The 23,388-nt window shown below is 34.5% G+C and overlaps 4 protein-coding genes across 13 annotated transcripts; 1 reads left to right on the forward strand and 3 right to left on the reverse strand.

Annotated features, from left to right (window-relative positions):
* Positions 1-1,102, reverse strand: LOC110807116 (uncharacterized). The gene has a single exon (XM_022032144.2). The coding sequence runs from the start codon at positions 904-906 to the stop codon at positions 169-171; it is 738 nt and encodes a 245-aa protein (XP_021887836.2). The 5' UTR covers positions 907-1,102; the 3' UTR covers positions 1-168.
* Positions 1,103-1,803: 701 nt separating this feature from the next.
* On the forward strand, positions 1,804-13,068 carry LOC110807128 (Zn-dependent exopeptidases superfamily protein). Of its 10 annotated transcripts, none has more exons than XR_015816813.1 (11): positions 1,804-2,072; positions 2,177-2,258; positions 3,242-3,377; positions 4,223-4,495; positions 5,537-5,684; positions 6,236-6,475; positions 7,455-7,587; positions 9,628-9,809; positions 11,913-12,025; positions 12,302-12,780; positions 12,873-13,068. XR_015816813.1 is itself a non-coding variant. In XM_088212617.1 (11 exons), exons 1-11 carry the CDS (start codon positions 1,905-1,907, stop codon positions 12,511-12,513), a joined length of 1,578 nt encoding a protein of 525 aa, XP_088068743.1. In that variant the 5' UTR covers positions 1,804-1,904; the 3' UTR covers positions 12,514-13,068. The 10 variants fall into 10 exon arrangements, 8 of the variants coding, with proteins under 8 accessions (XP_088068743.1, XP_088068741.1, XP_088068749.1 ...); XM_088212617.1 differs by having other exon boundaries at positions 12,302-12,392; positions 12,502-13,068; XM_088212619.1 differs by having other exon boundaries at positions 1,805-2,072; positions 12,324-12,392; positions 12,502-13,068.
* A 48-nt stretch (positions 13,069-13,116) lies between these two features.
* LOC148268660 (protein LITTLE ZIPPER 3-like) lies at positions 13,117-14,197 on the reverse strand. Its single transcript, XM_088212624.1, has 2 exons — positions 13,720-14,197; positions 13,117-13,518 (listed from the first exon to the last, which is right to left on the reverse strand). Exons 1-2 carry the CDS (start codon positions 13,752-13,754, stop codon positions 13,299-13,301), a joined length of 255 nt encoding a protein of 84 aa, XP_088068750.1. The 5' UTR covers positions 13,755-14,197; the 3' UTR covers positions 13,117-13,298.
* A 1,540-nt stretch (positions 14,198-15,737) lies between these two features.
* Positions 15,738-22,125, reverse strand: LOC110807121 (uncharacterized). Its single transcript, XM_022032153.2, has 5 exons — positions 21,584-22,125; positions 19,268-19,976; positions 17,238-17,607; positions 16,103-16,487; positions 15,738-15,990 (listed from the first exon to the last, which is right to left on the reverse strand). The coding sequence occupies exons 1-4, from the start codon at positions 21,849-21,851 to the stop codon at positions 16,437-16,439; spliced, it is 1,398 nt and encodes a 465-aa protein (XP_021887845.2). The 5' UTR covers positions 21,852-22,125; the 3' UTR covers positions 15,738-15,990; positions 16,103-16,436.
* Between the last annotated feature and the right edge of the window lie 1,263 nt (positions 22,126-23,388).

Raw genomic sequence — 23,388 nt, forward strand, 5'->3', positions numbered from 1 at the left:
TAAAGAATAACAAATTGCATTTATTTGCCGAATCATTCTCATTTTCTATGACAACTAACATTCGTCAACAAGTTTTAATCAAACAGAAAAAAGCCTATCACAGCAGAAGAAAAAAACTTCTTATGAAGCTAAACCATAAGAACCAGAAGAGAGTGCAGATTGCCCCATTCAGAAGATCACCAACAGCGAGAAAAGCATGTAAATCAAGAAACAAGCATACCCAACAAGCCCACGATGCTCGTCCCACCTGGCTACCTCAATCAACAGCCTGGTACAAACCCTCGTCGACCATATCACAAAAAGAGCAGCAAGCGCGAAAATGACCACACCACCTTGCGGCAAAAACAGCGAAATCGCGGACAAAATCACCATCGGAAGCATACAGTATCCAATCATGCTCAAGCACCTATACAAATCCAAGCTACCATTCCTCCCAGCTAACATATTAAATACCACATATAAGTAAATCGCCGCCACAGTGACCCAACCCAAGATGATCCCAAAATGGATCTTCCCAGCCAGCAACTGGAACAAGCCAAATGCGATCAAGAACAAAAATGGACCCGAAAGGTCGCCGTCCTCGTGGAGATCCGGGTTCACACGAAATGGGTTAAGGATGGAATATGTTTTGCTCCAAATCTGCTTAGTATTTATACCCAGTTCTTCAAGCAGCGGCGGCTCGTCGTCGAAAGTGGATGAGGCAATGGTTGTTGAGGATAAGGTAGGGAAAGGGGGGGCGGAAGTGGAAGAAGTGGCGGATCCCACATCGAAGGAGACAAAAGGGATGGTATTTGAAGATCGCGGCGGTTGGAAGGGAGCCGTGGGGCGGCGCTGCGTGGCAGAGGTGGGGCCTGGGTTTCCGCCGGAGGGGAAGACGACGGGGGGGACATTAAATTCTTTTGCCATTTTTTACAGTGGCTTCTTCCTGGAGATCAACAAGTGAATATGAGATTCTTCAGTGGGATTAGATGGACGCTATGAACTCGCCCCTGAAGAATTTACAACGGTTATTATCTTGCTGAGACGAAAGATTTGAATTTTTTTTCTGTGTTTTGTGCAGTTTGTAGTGTTTTCGCGGTATGATCGCTCTAAATACTCACTAAATGCCACAAACTCATGGTAATATTTTTATGTATAGAAACTTTCATACCACCAAAAAAAAAAAAAAACTTTCAGATAATAAATAAATTTATTTTCATAGTAAAGTAAAAAAAAATACAAATATTATATAATATAATAAAAAAATAAAATGAAATATAATGAAAATAAAATAAATGAGTAAAATTTATCGATAATAAATAAAATAAAACGAGACACCATGAAAAATAAGATACAAGAAGATAATATAATTAAAAATATATAAATTAAAATAACACAATAAAATAATATTAAATACTAAAAACAACAGTATATAAAAAATAAAAAAAATATAATACGTAACATTAATTGATACGATAATAAATAATAAAAGTAAAATAAAATAAATTAAAAAAAATAAAATTAAGTGTTATATAAAAATCATAATATAAAATAATAATTAATTAAATAAAATAAAAAAATACGATACAATATACACGAATTAAAATAACATGACACGTAATAATATAAAATAAGATTAAAATAATTAAATATAACACAATAATATATAAAATAAAACGAAGAGACACTATATATAACATGAGAAAAAATGACATTATATAGAATACCAACTGTATAAATTTTATGTACTATATAAAAAAAATTATTTAAATAAATATGATAAAAATCTTATTGTTCAAAATAAAAAGTTCAATATGATATCACATTTCAGCCTGTTACACATCATAACGTACAAAATATCATCTGAGAGCCAGGAGCAGGAGCAGGGTGAGTTCGATAAAGAATTCAGGTGCAGAGGGAGAGAAATGGCGGCCATAACTCGTCTGCAACTCATGCATTCTTCCTCCATTATCAAGCCCTCGGCATTCTTATCCAAGATTCCTTTCTCATTAAACTCTAAGATCCATGCCTCGCGTCGTCGCAGATTCTCCAAAGCTCCTCTTCTCTGCTCTACCTCGAACCCCGATCCGGAGGTTCTCTCTCTAACCTTCTGGTCATATTTACGTTTGTGTTTAAGTGTATGTATCGTCTGTATATGTGCAATTCTTATTCGTTTGCTGGGAATAACGATTGACAGAGTTGTGCATCAACGGCTAAATCGATAGTTGGGGATCTGCTGGACTATCTAAATGAATCTTGGACTCAGTTTCATGCCACCGGTAAACGAACCTAGGTTGCTTCATCTTCTTTTTCTTTTCGGAAAAATTGTCGGGTTGAATTCCTCTTTGTTGAGTTTGTGGTGAAGAAATTTTGATTGTTGGAACCAGCTAATCATAATTTCAGTTGTGCCCTCGCTCTGTTTAAAAATATTTCATTTTGGTCTAGAAGTTTCTATCAGCAATTTAGTAATGCTATTTACTTGGCATGCCCAAAAATAGTTGGTCGTTCGGTGGTTGCAGTCTACTCTATGTCGATTAACTGAAGTTGGCAGGTCGTCGGAGGATGTAGTTTATTTACTATGATATTTTTGTTCTTTTCTGTTTTTTTATTCTTATGCAGTGCAATCAGGTAGCCCATGCCTTAATTAGGAAGAATTTTTCATTAATGGGGCTACCATTATGTCTCAAGCTATGCCTGATTTTATGGCCTCTTTACTTGGCCAGGATAATATTTTTCATGATTGATGAATGAAAATTATCCAATTTCCCCAAGTACAAATACTGAATGACGCATTATGTACTTCTTTCTGTATTAAATTTGTATTTAAACCATAGATAATAAAATTACTAGTTTAAAGGGGGAATAAGTAATTCGATTCCACATATCCTCAGTAAAGGGTTCATGAATTTCACTTTTAACATATAAATAAGTACATGTTTCTATGTTATAGGCATATCCTAATCTGACATGGATACAGTATTAAGATGAAGGGATTTAAAGTAACTAGATATTATTTTGGACGAACTCATGAAGGACCTCACCTACCTTATGTGAATGGGAGAGTGTGACGCTCACAGAAGGCTGTGGGAGGCATGGTTTTTCTATGGAAACTAATATTTACTGACATCTAATTCTTTATATTGTAGGCGAAAGAAAGCATTTATCTCAAACAACTTGATAGAGAAGTTTCCTTTTTTAAGAAAAGAAACTTTTGGGAAGATGTAGTCTTATTTGTTAGACTTTTACATTTTTCCTTTTGCAGCTGAAGCAAAAAGACAACTACTGGCAGCTGGTTTTTGTTTATTAAATGAGAATGAAGAATGGGATCTAAAGCCTGGTGGGCGCTACTTCTACACAAGGAACATGTCATGTTTGGTTGCATTTGCTGTCGGAGAAAAGTGAGTGAAAAATGGATCTATCTGTTTAAATTTTGAACTCTTGGAAACTGAATAGCCTTCTAAGACAGGCTATCTTTTTTCTTAACTCTATACTAAATTTGATGATGTAAAATGGTAGAAAGGTTCATATAGCTGACCTGAACTATTTTTTGGCATTAGGCTTTAGCTGATGTTTTTTCCATTTTTAAACTAACAAATTTCATATATTGACCGTTGGTTGAATTTTAGAATAAGTAGTTTTTGTTTTCTTGTCCTTGCTAGCATAACACTGATCTCCCATCACCTAAAGTTCTAGTTGATTGATGCTCTTGAGGACATTGAAGTTTTTGTTACTTCAAGATACTCCAGGTGTAAGATGTTAGGGTCTCACTGTCATATGCCCATTAAAAGACTTGCATCTTCACACGTCACAAGTCACAAATTGTTTTGGTTCCTTGAGTCTCAAAGGGGACTCACAAGTCACACAATAAATCTGTGGATGGTAATTGATTTGGGTCAGCTCATGTTACAATTAATGTGGGGTATGGGGTGATACAAGCCTTTTATCATTCTTTCCTAGATTTTTGAAAACTGGCATTTTGTATTCAATTCATTTTGTCATCTATAGATGTATAAGAGTAGCAAAAGTTGTTTGAAAAACCTCTGTTAGTTTGCAGGTAATCTGTGGATGGTAATTGATTTGGGTCAGCTCATGTTACAATTAATGTGGGGTATGGGGTGATACAAGCCTTTTATCATTCTTTCCTAGATTTTTGAAAACTGGCATTTTGTATTCAATTCATTTTGTCATCTATAGATGTATAAGAGTAGCAAAAGTTGTTTGAAAAACCTCTGTTAGTTTGCAGGTATAATGTTGGCAACGGTTTTCATGTTATTGCTGCTCACACCGATAGCCCATGTCTTAAACTTAAACCAAATTCTGCATCATCCAAATCTAGTTATCTGATGGTTGGCGTGCAAACCTATGGAGGTGGTCTGTGGCATACTTGGTTTGATAGAGACTTAAGTGTTGCTGGAAGGGTCATATTGAGAGCTAGTGATGGTTCGTTTCTTCACAAGCTTGTCAAAGTAAAAAGACCTATACTTCGAGTACCAACATTAGCCATTCATCTTGACCGGTGGGCTACTGCTTCCTTGAACACATATTTCAAGATGTTAAAAATTTTACTTATTTATGTTGTATTTTTTTTCTAAATAAAGTATACAGAGAATCAGTTAGTTATTCTCATTTGTGTGTCAGTACTGCATATTGATGGTTGTCGTGTTTTGTTTTCTAGGTTTTTGTTACAAAAGAGTACTTTCTTCCTAGGTTGATAAATATTCTCTTCAATAAATACTGAAGTAAACGAGTTCAGGAGTACAAACATATTAATGTTTGTATATACATTATCATCTTAGACTAGTAGTAAATAAGAGTTTTGATAATCATGCTGCATGTGAGACTGCTGCTTTTGTTCTACAGTTTTCTGTTCCCTGGATCATCATACGTATGCCAAAGTTAATGCTATTGGCTAATTTATATTGAAAGTTTCATGAATTAACAACTATTTTTTGTGTAGACTAATATCTATATTCAAGGAAAATAAATTTTGCTTCTCCACTTCTATGTCCATAAGTATATATGCATGCATACAGACAGATGTACTAAATTTAAAGAAAAGACAGATGTGGTAGTGTCCATAAGTCGGAAGAGATTAATCTGCTATAATTCTTTTCATCAATTTAAACTACTTTGCTGGATAGACTTGAATTACTTTTGGTTTGAAATCAGAAAGGTCAGTCACTGAATGTGCTAGATTCTTCTTCTTATACCATATCAAACAAAGAGCCATGCGGTTGTAAGTCTAAGAATGCCAACTTAAACCACATAACTTCCTAGTATTTCTATGTTTTAAAGTATTTGTCGATTCGAATATTATAAGTAAGAGTAATGTTCCATGTCATTCTTATTTCGTTTGTGTTAATGGTCATTTCGATCTCCATCAACATCTTCTAGCTGTGGACTATATTAGTCCCTTACAGTTTAAAAATAATGAATATTCTCTTTATTCTGTGTTAACCAGAACAGGTTGAGAGAGAGAGAGAGAGATGAAAACAACTGTGATCAAATCAATATGCTCACTCCTGTCATCTACATGATTTTTCTTTTGATTATTTAGCACAGTGAACCAGGATGGATTCAAACCGAATCTTGAGACTCATTTGGTTCCACTACTTGCAACAAATCCAGATGAAGTATCAGAAAAATCAAAAGAGAAAAATACTGTATCATCTTCAAAAGGTGCTCATCATCCACTGCTTATGCAGGTACCTCCAATTAGAAGCAGTGTAGGTTGATTACCAGTGATACATCATGGTTCTTAAGATGCCAGTTAGGAATGTTGGCCCTTGTTGTTCTATTTAAATACAACTGTAACAAGATGCCAGTTGCATCCCAGTAGTAACTAGTTGACAACATATCCAAAGAAACATATGAACAGAAGGAAGTATAAATTTTTTTTTAAAAAAAAAATTAGGATAAGAAGGATCTAGTAAAAAAAAATTAGGATAAGAAGGAACTAGGAAAAAGTAATATGTTGTTGCTTTTCCCAAAAGAAAATTTTAAGAATGGAAAAAGATATTCACAGAACTGATTTCCAACTGATCATTTCATGCACTGTTTTCTTTCACACCCAAATCAAAATGATTGGACCTATAAAAAACTTTGGTCTTGATGTGAATCATCTTACTTTCGTGCTAGGGTATTGGTTGACTGGCTATGTGGTTTGTCTATTGCTTGTCTCTGATACTTTACAATATGGTTGTTGATTTATGTTCATGTTCTAAATAATGGTGTATGGGCTTCCTCTCTTTTTCAGATTTTGTCAGATGAGCTAAGTTGTGGTGTTGATGACATCATCAGTATTGAGTTAAATATTTGTGATACTCAACCTAGCTGTCTTGGAGGTGCAAACAATGAATTTATATTTTCTGGAAGATTAGATAATCTTGCTTCGAGCTTTTGTGCGTTGAGAGCTCTTGTTGATTCATGTGGATCTCCTGAAGATTTATCAAGCGAACATGCTATTCGGATGGTAGCTTTATTTGACAATGAAGAGGTAAATTTTTTGGTTCTATTTCATGTCTGCTCAGTCATAGGAGATTGTTGGGCAAAATTAGGGCATCATGGGTTTTTGATGGCTAAGCATTCACCTATAAACTCACGACACAGCAGACTATATGACAACTAGTGTCTTTTCAATAAAGAGGGAAAAAGAAACTATTTGAGCGAGCCGTTTCTTATTCAGTGCTTTTTGTTTTCTTGCACAAAGGGTGTTGTAAGTGGGTGCAAGGAAACAAAATGTTGAAGTCCACATGAAAATACTTTTCCCTCCTTTTTTAAAGTTAGAGAACATATATTGATGCAAAGGTGAATATATAATCAGATGTTTGGTTTTCTCAATTGCACATGTGACATAAATTAGGCTAATTTGCCTACTTTGGAATTTGGAAATAGAAACCTGGACATTACATCTAAGATTTTTAGAAGTCATATTTAAGAAATCTTAAACATTAAACTTGAGAGTTTGATTGCATTGCTTAATTAGAAAATTGAGAAATTCTCAAATAATTTTATTGAACTAAAATTTATCTCCACGAAATTGTAAAGATATTCATAATATTTCCTAAGAAATTTTTACTAAATAGGATGCTAATAAGAAATATTTATACTAATAGAATTAAGAACTAATACTACGAGTACAAATAATAAAACGAAATCGTTATAAGAATAAAAATCTTAAAAAGTTACTAAAACAATAATAATAGTCCTAATAATACAGTAGTTTGATATTTAGTAAATTATGATTCCTAATCTATTTATGTATTCTAGAGATAGTTCATTGCGCATCAACATGTATCTCTAATATCATTGTCTACTATTAAAATTTTGAGTCTCTAATGTGAATATTACCTTAGTTCATTGCGCATCAACATGTATCTCTAATATCATTGTCTACTATTAAAATTTTGAGTCTCTAATGTGAATATTACCTTGCTTGGTTGGTTTGCTAATTAAAACTAATTCTTCTTTGACAGGTGGGTTCAGATTCCTTTCAAGGTGCTGGTGCGCCAATAATGTTTCAGGCTATGAGACGCATTATTAGTTCCTTAGCTAGGGAGCAGGTCTATGAAAATACTTTTGATCGTGCTATTCGTCAATCTTTTCTAGGTATGCTTAAATTTGAAACTGTTTCCATCATGGCATAATTGGAACTTTTGCAGTTGCATTCTTAATGCTGTTCTGCTTTACATTTCTTGATAAATAAGAGTTTTTGTGCAGTCATTCTTATCAATTTAATCAGAAACGGTTGAAGTACATGGAAATCTTACCAATAGATGCCTGAAAAAAACCACTAATAATTATTCAACAAGATTAAGCTATTAAGGACTTTGGGAAAAGATGCAAAAATTGAAGAACTAGATAAACATGCTCAATGATGAAGCTTTAGAACTAAATCTTGATCTTATGCAGTGAAGATGATTGCTTTGTTAAATTGATCTGTTTCTCTGGTTTCACAAACTAGATGTCGAACATAATGATACAACTGTCCACACTATGTCTAAGCAACTCCATCCTGATTTACCCAAGTGTGCTCTCTGGATAACTCAGAATATACCAAACTTTATCCTGCTAGCAGTAAGATACCAAAGCAAATTAGCAAAATGTACCCTTTCTAAATATTTACAAAGAAAAAAGAGCTTTTTTACTATGCAATGTCTTAACTTTCTTTGATAAATTTTCTGGTACCGTAATTATTTGATGGGAGATATGAAAATGCTCATATATGCAAATATCTTGAATCCATTATTAATTTCATACTTGTTTTTCCAATAAATAAAAGAATTTGTGACAAATTCTAATCAAAGCCGATATTGTGTGTGTGTGTGTTCAATTCATTATTAAATTTCATAGTTCACATTTTAGGAGTATTATCTAACAACTCCGTTGTCTTTTATCAGCTCTATCATATTAGTGCTTTACAATTCAACTGAATCAAATAGCATCTTGTATTTTTAACATTTATCAAGTTGACATTTCGAACAAATAAAAAATAATCAATGACTTCAATGGATTTTTTTGGTTAAAGGGAAAAAGTTAGTTTTGGCCTTGTTCTATTAATCGTTTGGCCATCACCCTACATCAGATTCTCTCAACTGTTCTTTTGTAAGTTTGTTCCCAGTTTCTTCTGCTCCATTCTTGCGTTGGCTAAGACTTTTGTTTCTTTGTTTTTTTACTTCCTCCATTTGATCAGTTTATCTTCTTTATTTGTACATTATTTTGCCATAAACTAACTAGCAAATTCTTTCATTTTCTTTGCAATCGATTTGCACCGAGAAGAGTATGCATAAATAGTTTGCTAATTAATTTTTAGGAAAAATAACAAAAAAAATGATAAAGAAAAATTGATCAAGCGGAGGAAGAAAAAAGAATTAGAAGTCTTGGCCAAGGCAAGAGTGGAGAAGAGGAAATTGGGGAGAGAGACAAAACAAAAAAAAAAGAAGCAAAAGTGTAGAGAAGGTGAGTAACAGTGTTGGGCAAAAGGAAGAAATAAGCACAAACATCATTTTTCCCTTGAACAAAAAAAATCTGTTAAAGTTAACGGATTTTTTTTGTTTGAAGAGAATTTAATCCATGTCAAAAATACAAGCTGTTATTTGATTCAATTACATTTTAGGTGCCAGTTTGATATAATTAGTAAAATTCATGGGTTTTTTCGATATACTCCTTTTTTTATCAAAGAAAAGAATGATGCAAGACGGTTGTTAGACCAAAGTTCAAATTTTGAATTGGACATCTCTAGGGAATAGGAACCCAAGATGCAGTTTCTTTTCATTTTTTCTATTAGATGTTTATGTTATCAAAAAAGTGAAATGTATGTCATTATAAATGATGAAGTTAATTGCAACGGTGATAGTGCATGGATCTTTTAATGGAAATGATGGTGATGATAAATGAAAGACAACTAAATCTAGGTGGATATAGTATCTATATTTGGACAGGAGATGCTATTACAAAAACAAACAGCGATGGAAATGAAATGATAATTCTGAAAAGGGGAAAAGATCCCTTCAATTAAATTAATTTGACTTAGAAAACTAGACAAACTGCAGGGTTTTCTTGTATTTATGAACCCTTATATTGTTCTTCACTTTTCCAGACATAATCTGTAATTTTGTTGCTAATGTCATGGATGTTTTCTATATCTAGTATCTGCTGACATGGCTCATGGTGTTCACCCAAATTTTGCGGAAAAGCATGAAGAGCACCACCGGCCAGAAATGCGTAAGGGTCTAGTGATCAAGCACAATGCGAACCAGCGTTATGCTACTAGTGGAGTCACATCTTTTCTTTTCAAGGAAGTGGCAAACATTCACAACATTCCAACTCAGGTAATTGGCACTTCAATATGACATGCATGAGTAGGCACTTGTTATCTCGGGCTCATGGTTAACAATGATTCTCAAAAATATTAGAGTCTAATATCTATCATTTTTAGTTCATTTTTCTTGGTTCATTCAGTTTTCCTTAAAAAAATATCCAGTGCATATGGTTGGAAATGTTTGTATACTATGAGAGCGATAAAGGATGTCCAAAGTTGGTTTTGGTAAATTAAAGCCATAAATGATGTCATGTGTTTTCATTATTTTTTACACTGAAACTGGTTGGTTTGAAAATCTTGCTCTGACCCAAGGAACTAATCAATGCTGCTCTAATCATTAAACTCGTTGACCTTTATATCTTATTTCTGCGTCAATTTTTTCTTATCTCTGTTTGCTACTCTCTTGCCGTACATCAATTTTCTGGTATTGGAGAATGATGCAGGACAAGAGCACAGCAAAGACAGATAACAGAAAGTAATTTCTTGAATCCATTGTTACTAAACTTGTTATTGCATTTTCTTTGAATCTGTGATTTTTTTCTCGAACATGGAAGGGTAATGATTCAAATATGCAGAAGACTACATGGGTTGTGCAAGGGAAGAGTGGGATGCAAATTTTGGGGCCAAAAGCCAAAAATTGGCCTTTAAACTTAAAACTGTGCAATTAAATCCCTGATGTGCAATGTAGTGCACCTTTGCTGGACCACATTGTTGAAAAGAAGAAAACAGACACTATACTCCTTTAACATGTGGATGAGAATCAAAAGCTTAAAAATGATGAAGCTTTTAATGTCTTGTAAGATTGGTTGTTGCTAAGGAGGTTAGGTTTCACCCTATCAGAAAAAAGGTTGGGTTTCAATTAGAATTTAGGGGTCAGATAAGGTAAGGGCTCTTTGGGATGAAGAGAGAACGAAGCAGAGGGGCTTCATTGTATCCTAAACAATTTGAACTATACACTTTCTTGTGATGCCAGGTTTACGTACATACACAGGCACTTATTTCCAAAAAAAAATGTACATACATGGCCACCTTAACAGTCACATATGCACAGTATGTGGTTAAGATAAAAAACAAGCTGGCATCCATGGGTTGCATCATGATAAGGGCCGATCTACACAGAGAAGTTCAGGCTTAATCTCACACAAAATTTCTCAAAGTTCGGAAATGCACAATTTTGAGAAGTTTAATGTCCAAGTTAGGCTTTTGGCCCAAAATTAGGCTTCTCTTTTATATTTTGGGGGGTTGGGGAGAGGGGCACAATGGAAGTATAGGATACGAAATTTGGCTTTGATGCCAAAATTAAGACAAGAGAACAAGAGAAGACAGAAAATTGAAAAAGAAACCAGAGGAAAGGGGAGGTCAGGAAGAGACACTAGTAGGGGTTTGGAAGAAAAGATAGATCTATAGAATAGACAGAAAGATCTGAGATACTATTACCAAATTGTTTAATCCACCATAACTTAACATTTTGTTATATGTAATCAAACTAGAAAACTACAATAATAATGAGGGTAATATCAAAACTTTGTACTTCCTACTCAAAAAATCTGTCTAGCTAATATCTCCTAGATATCCAAATAACCTGAAGTACTAAAAATTATAGAAGTTACAAGAATTTTCACCATTAATAAAAATCTTCCATCTAGCTTATAATCATTCTGCATCATTCAGTAAGTTGACAAATTTTAGGATTTTAAGGAATTATATAATGCCTTGTCAAAGCATTGTACAAATTTTCTTGCTGAGATCAAATAATTTAGCAACCTAGATTTGCATCTAGAAAATTGTTATATGGATAATTAGCAATGTCTACGGTCCTTTGTTAGGTTCTCATACCCTGAGATTTCTGAACAGAATCAATTCTTATGTAATTGTTAGGTAATATATTGTTCTTTATATAAAGCAGTTTGTTACTGTTGAAATGAGTTTGATCTGCTTACCCACTATTTTATCGAATATGATGAAATGAGTTTGGTCTCTTACCTGTTATTTTGTCGAATACTTTCCTCTGTCTTGGAAGATAATTTTTTATGACAATACTGTACCCCAGAGGAACATAACCTGTGAAAATAGAGAAAATTATTCTTGAATATTTTATTCACATATTCTGCAGGAATTTGTAGTTAGAAATGATATGGGGTGTGGCTCAACTATAGGACCCATACTTGCTTCAGGGGTTGGCATTCGCACTGTTGATTGTGGTATTGCACAGCTTTCCATGCACAGGTATCAAATTGAGTTATGTTACCTGACTTGTATTACACTTCCTCATAACCACTAGAAAAATAGCATGAATAAGGAGTTTTCTTTCATTGATTTGCTATTTATTGATTTTTGTTCTCGAGGCAAGGTCGGGGGGAGTTGATGGAATGAAATATCAATAAATTGATTTAAGAATGCAGAAAACTTATCTTAGGATTGAGTATAGAGTTCTCTTTATTCTCCTAATTTCTTTCCCCTTACATGGCTTATCTACTTTTCCTATGGCTTATGCCCCATCAGCACTGGACTGATCCTTGGGCAGGTGCAGTCTCTTTTCATGTGCACCATGAACATACTCGAGTTATCCTTTGGGGGGCCCTCGTGTTGGCAGGTGGGATTTGAAGTTATGTTGATTTAAAATGAGCTATTGTGCTAAACCATGACCTGTAGGGCACTGCTGACTGCAGCCACCTTGAAATAAAGCATTTCTTTTTTGTCAGAGCAACAGGTAGAAGCAGAAAACCCAAGTTTATGGTGTGCCAAAACTGTAATATGTAAATATTTAACAGACAAAACCAATAGTCTCCTCCTCCTGGTCTTTGCTAGACACCTATTTCAGAGATGAAAAGTTGAGCAGAGAGAATTGCTAATAGAATTCTAACAATGCCAATGTTAGGAGTCTAATTTGATCTTTATTCAATGATGGATCACGATGCCCAAACGAAACAAATTGCTCTTCTACATTTTGTTGCTCCCTCGAGAACAAAACCACCAAAGAGGCATAGTTCTCCTAATGCTGGTGTCTTAGTGCTGAACTTTTTCTTGTTCTCTTGTGTCCTGTTTGTCTGACTTATCATTTTCAAATTTGCAGTGTCAGAGAGATATGTGGAAAGGAAGATATAGATACCGCTTACAGGCATTTCAAGGCATTTTATCAAACTTTCTCTAGCATAGATAGGAAGCTGATGGTGGATTAATAGTTTTTTAATTGTAAACATTTTAGATTTCTGATCGATTTGAACTGAATTTTCCAAAAAGAAAAGAGAAAGTCAGAAAGATTGTTGTAAGTTGGGGGTGAGGCGGTGGGTGGGATAGGCAGTAAATACAGATAGACAGAAAACTAAAGTTCATTTCTTCATTATACTCTTTGCTGTTAACTTCCATACAAAAGGTAAAATAACATATATCTCTCTAGAAGATGGATGCTGAATAGACACGAAAAAAAATGCAACAGTTCTGGATGGATTGCATGAAATGGATAGGCAGTTTTTCTAGTTACGCAATTGCATTGACCAGATCAATTTTTTTTGGAACCATTGGAGCTGGGATTCGAAGTAGAGCTAGAGCTAGTGTCCGAATTGGAACATGCTTTTGATAGTTTCTGCTTCAGCTCTGATAGCAACACCTGGTTCTCCTGGTTGAGCTGTTGTGCCTTCCTTCTCAGCCTTTCATTTTCTTGGATTATATAACAGTTCTCCAAATATAGCTTTGAGTTTATCTTATCCATTATGAACTCCCTGAAATCAGAAGCAAAACAAAGATGAAAAATGTACAAATCTGAACACTTGATTTCAAAAAGCTGTAGAGATTTGAAGTAACTCAGGGTTACTAATGAATTTGTAATCGTACTCAGGGAAGGGGGGATACCCCTAACACCACAAAATCGACAATATTTCTTGGAAACCTGATATTTAATACGTGCATAAACAAACTCATACAAGGGAGTAGGTGAGCAAATAATATTCATCATCATCCCTCGGATAATCTCTTCAAGGCCTAAGATAGAAACAACTCTGCTTTTGCCTGGGAAGACATTAAGGAATAATAAGAAACAAACCTTTTGTGACCTTTCAATTGAGAGACGGGAATCAAAGAGACAAGAAAAAGTATGAAGAAAACGGGCAGGTATAGCTAATGATTATATACACAGCTGATTCTCTGTGACACACGATACACGAGACCTTAAAACTAGATGGTTTTGCCAAAAGCCAACAAATAGCCATATGCAAAGCCACATTGCCTGCCTTTTTGTCGTAGAAGAAGTTGATTGCACCAGAACTTTAACGTCTAAAATTGCAAGGGAGGTGAAAAAGAGAGCTTTCTCAAGTTGTTAGAGAGGTGCACGTAGAAGTGGTGAAGGGATTGCACCCAAAAGGGGGATCAAAAGCACAAATACAACATGATAAAGTAGGATAATTAACGTTGACAGCAACTGGATACAGATGTACGCACTAAAGTACGCAAGTGTTTACGATCGTGACTCGTATGTTCTTGGCTGTTGGATTTAATTTAAACAACATTTCATTTGTTCTTTTCTTTCTTCGACGTGCTCCAAATGAGTCCTAATAATTGAGCAAGCAGATTTAGTGTAACGGTTAAAAGGGTCTTTGCCTTGTTTCGTGGTAAGCATGCTCTATTCTTTCATTTCTTGAATTTTATTATTTAACATATAAACTTTAAACTATACTTGGTATTTTTTTATTTATAATTGAATTAATTTTATCTATATTTTTAATCTAAGACTAATGGATTCTTATTTTATTTGCAAATGAATGAATTACGAAGATATATGAATTGAGTCTAAATTAATTTTAAATTAAATATTATTTTTTCATTTGACATTTCAATTGTCATAAACAAGTTCTTAAACTTTGTTTTTCTTAAAATTTGAATTAACGAAGATATATGAATTGAGTCTAAATTAATTTTAAATTAAATATTATTTTTTCATTTGACATTTCAATTGTCATAAACAAGTTCTTAAACTTTGTTTTTCTTAAAATTTGTTACTCAATTACCTTTTTAAAAGAATAAAAAAATATTTCGATATGTATCACTACATAACAGCCATGAAAATTTAAAAATTAGATCAAATGAATATCACATGATTTAACATTAATATAAACCTAGCTCCCCAGAAACTCTCTTCCAACTCCATTATCTGTCTCTCAAATAACGAGTTGCAAGTATACTATAATTTCAATTTCTGCTTAAACTCATCGCAATTTTGTTTCGCACGGCAATTACATCATCAATTTTCAGTAACGTGTGACATTAAAAAACTGATTAGTTTAACAAAAAAATTACATTAAATGGTTGATTAAAAATATCAAAACTAATTGCAATAATGGAAAAATCACAAACCAAATCTTATTGAGTTTTAAAAGTCCCAAACCATTCTTACAAATTAAGGCAGAATGAATCATTCAAACACTTCAAAATTATTTAAGTACTCTTCTCAAAAAAAAAAAAAAAAAAGATAAACACTATTTAGCATGCCCTTCAAAAATATTATTAACACGCCCTTGCACACAAAAAGCTGGTAGCCTAAAGGGATCGATTGAACATATGTCCACCAAGCATCACATTGAAATTTAATTTTGAACAAATTCAAACTCTAAACCTCTAATTTAATAACATATGACATGATTAATTACATAATAAGTATCATCCAGAAGGTTAAGGTTATAAAAAGCTAATAAACATATAGTTTATGTTTAACTAAAATTCTACAGGCCTATTACAGAGATCTCAAAAAGTTTTATCGTCCGAATAGATAGAATTAAATGCGTATGACTCTATTTTAAACATTTTTAAAGCGGAAGGTGTAAACGGAAATACAAGGGGGAAAACATGAGGCAGCCATAACCTTATCGGATCCAAGACTAGCCAGCACAAACACAATAGATCGGTGTAAAAAGTTGGGTAACTTGTGCACATAGACAGAAGACAGCAATAAAAGGAAAAACTTTCAGTACAAACTACATCAAAAAAATTTGTTATGGTACATGTTCATTAAATTCTCCAGATAACTTACAGAGAACAAAAAAAAGATCTCCAGATAGCTGTTCCATGTGAAGCACAATATGATCAAAGCTTTGTTCAAGAAGGATGTTGATGCACACATTGCTATCACAAGTGAAATGTGCACTTGCCACTTACCTGGAACATGTCTTCTTCCAGAAAATTCCCTCCGGCTCCTCACGGGTCTGAAGCAATAGAAAATGCAGTTATCCATTTCCGCATATGATGAAAGTTCGGAAAAGGACTAAGAAAAAAGGTGATGTGAAGTGCCTCCAGCAGTGAAAGGGCTATACATACCTTCACCTGAAACAAGCACCGGCATCCCTAGCTCTGATCCAATGGTAGTCCAATCTTCACCTTTTTTGGCAACAGGGCTCTTGGCACAATCCAAAACAGTAGATTTGCAGAGCCTACTTGCTTCTTCAACCTTCATCCATGAGGTAAGAAGCTCTAAAGAGAACCAAGATGGGCAGAAGGGATGAACACATATGTCAACTTGGACAACATATCCACTCTAGTCCACCCGGTTCTCTATGCCTGCACCCACTGCCAGTGGAATATGCAATAGTATCAATCATGTCATTTCAAACTCTTACTCCAGCTGGCAGGGTGCAGGCATGGCCCAAGCCCCTCATCGGGGCCGGGCCAATCCAAAACTAGCATCAGGTTGTGGTTGATGAGACTGCAAGAACACAATCACCAAGTGCCTTTAACAGAATAATTCAACAACAGAAAACTCGGGCAAGTGAAAAGAAATTGAGAACCAGTAATATCATTTAGAGACGATATTAGACATAAGAAAAACATATTATTAAAACAAAATGGTTCTCTATAACCATACTAAATACTTGTATAATAGGGTACCAAATTTCATTTGTTTTTGGACTCCATATGCTTTCATTTCCTTTTTCCCAGTTTATTTCCACAGCCCAAGCAAGTTAAAAGATGGCGAAGAGTGATATGATACTGAAATTTCCAAATGTCAAATAGCTATGCACTAGAGATTATAATCAGTAAGTCCATCTCAGAATAATGTGGTGAGAAAGGTGAAGTTTGAATAACATATACGAATAAAGGAAAAGAATATCTGTGTTTCAAACAAATTCATCTACCTGCAGGCTACACTCAACCAACAGGAAGTCAAGAAGGACAAGGGGTGATAGGGGAAGAGAAGCTAATGGAGTCTCAACAAATAATCAATCTATACTTCTATCAATAACATATATGCTAAAGTTGGACATGATAGCCATGAAAGGTGAAAATTCGGGAGAAGATGTACTACTAATGGTTAAGATATTCACAATATGCCTCTGAAAGAAAATCTAGGTCCTCTGAGTGACATATATAGTCTGGCTAATATCCATGCATGCACACTACAAACTAAAAGGAAGAACTCATATTAGAGCAGGAAAATCATAGGAATTTCCCCCACCTGCGAAAAAGGAGAGTGAACATGTTCATGGCCATGGATGAAAGGCATCCGAGGACGTTGACATGGATACTGAGAAGAATGCAAATACACGGTTGATGCAGGGCGTGCACCAACATGATTTGGATTAAAAGGTGCCATTATCGTTTCTGGATGACCATACCCAATTCCTGCAGGAGTTGATGGTGCAGCCCATGGCCCAGGTAGATGCTGAGGGAGCGGCCTAGGTTGGTGTTCAGCAGACATCTGAGGCCTATGAGTAGATCCAAGCTGCGGGAACTCAGTGTTGTAATTCAAAGCAGGGGTATACATTGGCTGCATGGTGTAAGGTCCAGTATTGAACCCAAACCCAGGATCAAATCTTTGCATGTACCTGTAAAAAATGAATACAGTAAAACTTTTTGGCTTACAAGAAAACAAGCCTAACAACTTTCAAAGCTATTTACAAGTTGGTTGGTTGGCTGAATAAGCCTGTAATAGGAGTCAAATGTAATATGTCACTTTGTTTAGTTGGCTTAATCACAATTCTATTGCAACTATAAAAAATGCTGTAAATGCAATTCATGCTTGAGGGTCACAAATCATGATTACAACTTTTTCAGAATACTATTTTGTTATGAGTCAATTATACCCACAATTTACATAATTTATATGTAAATACCAGCACTTAAACAAATAGATTAGTAACAAAATCTAGCATGCTACATATGTGCAAATTTCAAGATTTAAATTTATATGAAGATTTGATACATTCTTTGTAAATTTTATTAATGAGACACGCAAAGATCTCAATTAAATGTTAAATTTTCTGAATTAGAAGCTGAAAATAAAAAAAAATTTCAAAACTAACTTTTAAGTTGCATTTGGAATCATTTAGAACTTTTTAATGAGATTATTCAAATAATTATATGAATTTACTAGTTTTAATGTAACATTGAAGTAATTCAATGATCAATATGCAATTATATTATTTTTATTATTTATTAGTTAATTTTAATTATTATCTATTATGTAATTGTGTTGTTCTTTGACTATTTTACACTATTAAGTGGTAAATTTGCATTAAAATATACTTTCAACTAAAAACAATAGAAAGCATACTTGTAAATGACAGGTCCATTCCAACAGCATTTGCGACCAAACAAATACAACATGAGGCTGTAACGAATTACTTACTGCTAGTTGCAACACGAAAAACATAATTTAGTTGTAATTCCATTAGAGCTGTATTCCATTCTCACAGAATAGCTATTACATTACAGTCTGATTCCATCTAGCAAACCAAATAGTGTTTTAACCAACTTTGTGGTATAAATAATGTCAATGGCATTAGAAAAGGAATTTGATGTAAGATTGGGACACAAGGAAAGAACAGAGCTCCATAATATTGATACTGGGTAGGTGGACCACTGAATCAATAATACAGATACGTAATTATATTTTATCAAATTCGCCCGAGCCTTCCTGAACACTGTCTTGGACTTGCAAATATTGGCAAACCAACAGAACCTTCAGAACTAGGGTGAAAAGTAGCACACAGTTAACCTAGGTTACATGGGAATCACACCCATTATTTTTTTATTTTACCAGTTTATTCTATGTCTCGAATCAATAGACCCTATCCACTAGAATTAAGTCAAGTCACAAAAGATAGCTACCTTTAGTGAAGTTGCACGCCCAATGACATAAATGGCCAGATACCCAGTGCACAATACAAAATGCCATGCATATGATATTACCTATTGAAATAAATTAAAAAAGATCACAGTTGCATAGAGACATTGTATATCCAATCACAAGGCAGAGGCTCAACACCAGACGAAATAACATATATACCAATCAGAAAAGAGCCAATCCCAGCATAGAACTCATGCCTTTCCAGATGTGTTCTATAAGAAAATAGATATCATTTCCTTTCCAGCAAAAATATGAAACATCCTAAAAACTTTTTTTAAGATCTGCCAAGATATTTAAAAACAAAAAAAGAAGACATTGATTTCAAAGGCAAAAGAAATGAAAAGAGAACAGCTAACCTATCGTAGCTCCGATCATAGTCAGGGTCTTTGCGGTCAGTTTCACGATCACGAAAGATGGCCACCCTGCTATTTGGTTTATGCCTACCAACTGGCTCCTTGTCTGTCCTACTTCTAGCTGATACACTGCTACTGGTAGAAGTGTCAATCAAAACCCTACGGGAGCTCATGTCAGAAACTCCTGGAATCAACTTCTCTTCTATCTTTGCTACCCCAGAGGAACCAAGCTGGGAAACATCCGGAAACCTCAGTTCAGTTTCAGGTTTTCCAGTTGGACCACCATTAAAATTATTAGAATTAAATATCCTTGCACGAGCTCGGTTATACTCCTCTTTCCTTTCTTCCACACTTTTGGAACTATTTGACTTCGGAGAACTTGAATTTGAACTGTTAGCGACCTGTGACCTTCTCTGAGGCCTCTGCTTAATAGCAACCTTCACAACACCACTGTCTTCTGATGGTAAATTTACAGGAATATCCGCCAGGCGAATTGCAGGAAGCCTACACTCAGAAGTCTTGCGCACAATGATTCTAGAACCTGAACCATCAGGTGAATTATTTTCCAATAAAACCATTGACTGTAGTGAGTAATGCTGTGCCACACGATGGGCAGCCAATCGTAAATATGATGTGGGCAGCTGCTGGAACTCCAATTGCTGCTGTGTGGGGTCACGGATAAACTTTTCAACATCTTGCTCCATCCGCAGAACTGATAGAAGATATAAAATCTCAGTGACATGCAGTAAAAGGAATAAAGTAACCAGGGCATTGCACTTTGCAGCATACCATAGCATCACAGTCAAACCATATGGCATGGCACTAAAATTAGTACATTAATAAACGGAATAACGAACAATATCAACAAAGAGCATTATATCACTAATTTAGTCTTTTTTTCTTTTGGAAAAGAAAAATGAGAATCAACAAAAGACAACAAAAAGTTCAACAAACATTAATCGTTGACCAAGAGCCCCAAACAAAAAGTTCAACTACACTCTTCTTCAAGGATTTATAGTTGTCACACTACACTCCAGCCTGCCCTTGTAGTCTTGGTAGCTGTCCTGAGGATATCTCCTAAACATCCGCACAATCACACCTTTCAGTGTTCTGAACAACACTTCTGATAGTTCATATGCATTCTCTGGCAATATAACAGAAATCACTCTAACACCAAACATTCTTTGAAGAATAACACCCTATGCCTAATAGGCCATACCATGTACTAGATTGCAAAACTCACTAAGTGACAATTGACACAAGCTTACATTAATGGAATGATCTGATATTGCCAACTATCCATCCCTCTTCTTGCTCTGTGCTTAAGCATACTTCCCTGCTTTTGTAAGCTATAACATCTAAAATCTACATTGATAGCCCAAGGGGAATAAAAATGAACATTGTATGATTGGTTATATAAGCAACTTTCTTTTTGTATGTTTTGGTGCGTTTATGAGAAGATATGGCTTACAAAATAAAATCAAAGTATGGAGAAGGAAAGTAAATAAATAGGAAAATAAACAATCTCTTTTTCCTTTTTTTTAAGAAATAGTTGTTTATTAGCAAGTTTTTACTTCTCCACTACTTTAATAATGCACATTACACCTGCATAATAAGAGTATGATTACTCTCCATATATTACTAATAATCTTCCGCAAGAAACTTAACCTCCAGTTATACGACTAATGGAGACACATTTCAACAGCGGGAAAATTACATACAAAGTACATAATTCCAAAACTAATAGACTACGTACTTTCAAGAAATTAGATGATAACTTGAATTTGAAAATATAGACAATAAAGAAAACAAGTAGAGAAAACGGCATCAAACTTAGGCGATTGAAGTTTCATCCATTGAGTGGATCAAACTGATTATTTAAGCTTTCAAATCACTTCAAAATCAACATATGGAGCCATCACTAAAATCGTCCACCCCTTTCCTAGCGTATTAAACCAAGAGTAGACAAAAAAAATTCTAGTAAACCATGCGGCCAACAAATTTCAAGGCAAACAAGAAATCACCAAATTTGAAATCATCATAGCAATTAGCAGACGAACACATTAGATACACTGATCTGCAATGTAAATAACTATTTCTACAGAAGAGCGAATTAAGTTATAGAACGAAAATTCCAACCAAATACATACAATAAAAGTTCATTATACAAACCAGAAAACTATTATACCAAACAGACGGGACCTCTAAGCTACACGCGCGCCCTCTCACTAGTATGCGCAGGAGAAGACATACGAAAAAAAAAAACAGATACGTAGAAGCAGAAAACATACACACAGAAATGAGTACAGCCGTACTTACTCGAGAGCCGCTCACGGGGGTTTTGGATAGCCTCGCGAAGGAACTGATCAACCTGACTGACGAGGTCATCGGAGACCTTGTCCGTCGATAAAGAGGCTGACACAGAATCCGAGGAAGAAGCTGGAGGAGGAGGATCAGAGAACTCTTGATGCTGCTGGGAATCTTTTTTTGAAGAGGAAGAAAGCATCAATCGGCTCATGGTAGCGTCCAAATCGGCCACCTCCCATGACTCCGGGGCTCCGAGATCCTCCACCGCAGAGCCCTCCATGGACTTCGCGAGGAAAAGAAGAGAGAGGAATTGTTAGGGTTTCTCAAGAAAGGAATAATGGATCATCAGAGGACGTCCGATTCAGTAACAGCGATTCGAATGCTGTGCTCGTAATTCATGGAAAATTGAGGATTGAGTAGGGTTAGGGTTGGTAATTGGGCCTAGAGAGAGAGAGAGAGAAAGAGAGAGAGAGAGGGAAGACGAGAGAAAGAGAGAGGAGGTAGGGTTTGAGAGTCTTCAGGAAGATTGAGCGCGTGAGATATGTGGCCCACGTCACGTTGAGTTCACGAATTTATGTACTCTCAGTGTCGTTTCCTTTCTTGGAGGGAGAAGCATATTTAGCTCACCTGATTTCCCCTTCTTTACAATAGCACCTTCGTTATGTACTAGAGAATATCTGTTTTTTTTTGGGGGAAAAAAAATTTCAAGTCCTTCTAAATTATATTTGAATAAATTTTTTAAATAAATAAAAAAAAGTAAAGTAGTATAAAAATAAAAATTAATTTTTGTTTTTTCAAGCAAATGTTAATTTTCACGAGATATCGAGTAAGAAATTTATATTTCTAAATATAATATACGAACTTATGAAATAAAATAAACGATTTCATACATGATGAAGTTAAAAGTGATGTTAGTACATAGAATATAGAGATTACAATGATTTCAAAATTTTATGAAGTTTATATTATATCGAACCTTCAAGTTAATTTGTGAGATCCTAATAAATATTCATTACTTTGATAGAAAATTACTTTAATAAGTTAGTTCAAGCTTAACACATGTGGGTTAGCTAGTGGTAACCTTAGCACTATAAAAGTTAGCAGACTTTTTCATAATAGAAACCTAGAGCAGGTCACTCAATTCATTTCGAACTTTATCACTAATCACTCTATGACAACAAAGGTACAAAGAATTATAGAAGACTTTAACTTTTATGAGAGCATGGAGTTAAAAATTTGATAATTGGAGTTAAAAAAATTTATGAAATTGTCAATCGCGTTGCACTAGAAAAACTCGTTTAAGCCTGTAAAGACCTGAAATTTAAAAAGAAATAAAGTCATCAATTAAATATGCAAACGAAATAATAGAGTTAGGGTTTATATTCCTTATACAATAATTCATAATACTCAATACGACTACGAAAATGTCTCTTCTAAAAAAACAAACGAAAATCGAAGAAATAAGCGAAAAATAAATAACTGAGCATCATAAAACGACTTTTACTAGCTTTTTGAAGGGAGTTCGGGTGATGAAACTATTCACAATTCTCTTGTAGATTGAGATTTGGATCTTGATTCTCTTGATATGAAATAGTTAATGAAAGAATAAGCTACACTACTCAAATAAGAATATCATACTACTCACCGATACAGAAACTGAAAGTTGATAAAAATCATAGAAAAATAGTCAATTAAGCTCTTAATTTAAGTAAATTTATTTATCATAAGTAAAACCATTTATTGTATATTTAACGTTACGAGATTTTCAAAACTGACCTATAAAAATAATAACTTAAACAACATCATAATCTCATATT

The sequence above is a fragment of the Carica papaya genome, chromosome 2, assembly GCF_054855325.1.
Source record: "Carica papaya isolate Zhongbai chromosome 2, ASM5485532v1, whole genome shotgun sequence".
Taxonomy (NCBI): Eukaryota; Viridiplantae; Streptophyta; class Magnoliopsida; order Brassicales; family Caricaceae; genus Carica; species Carica papaya.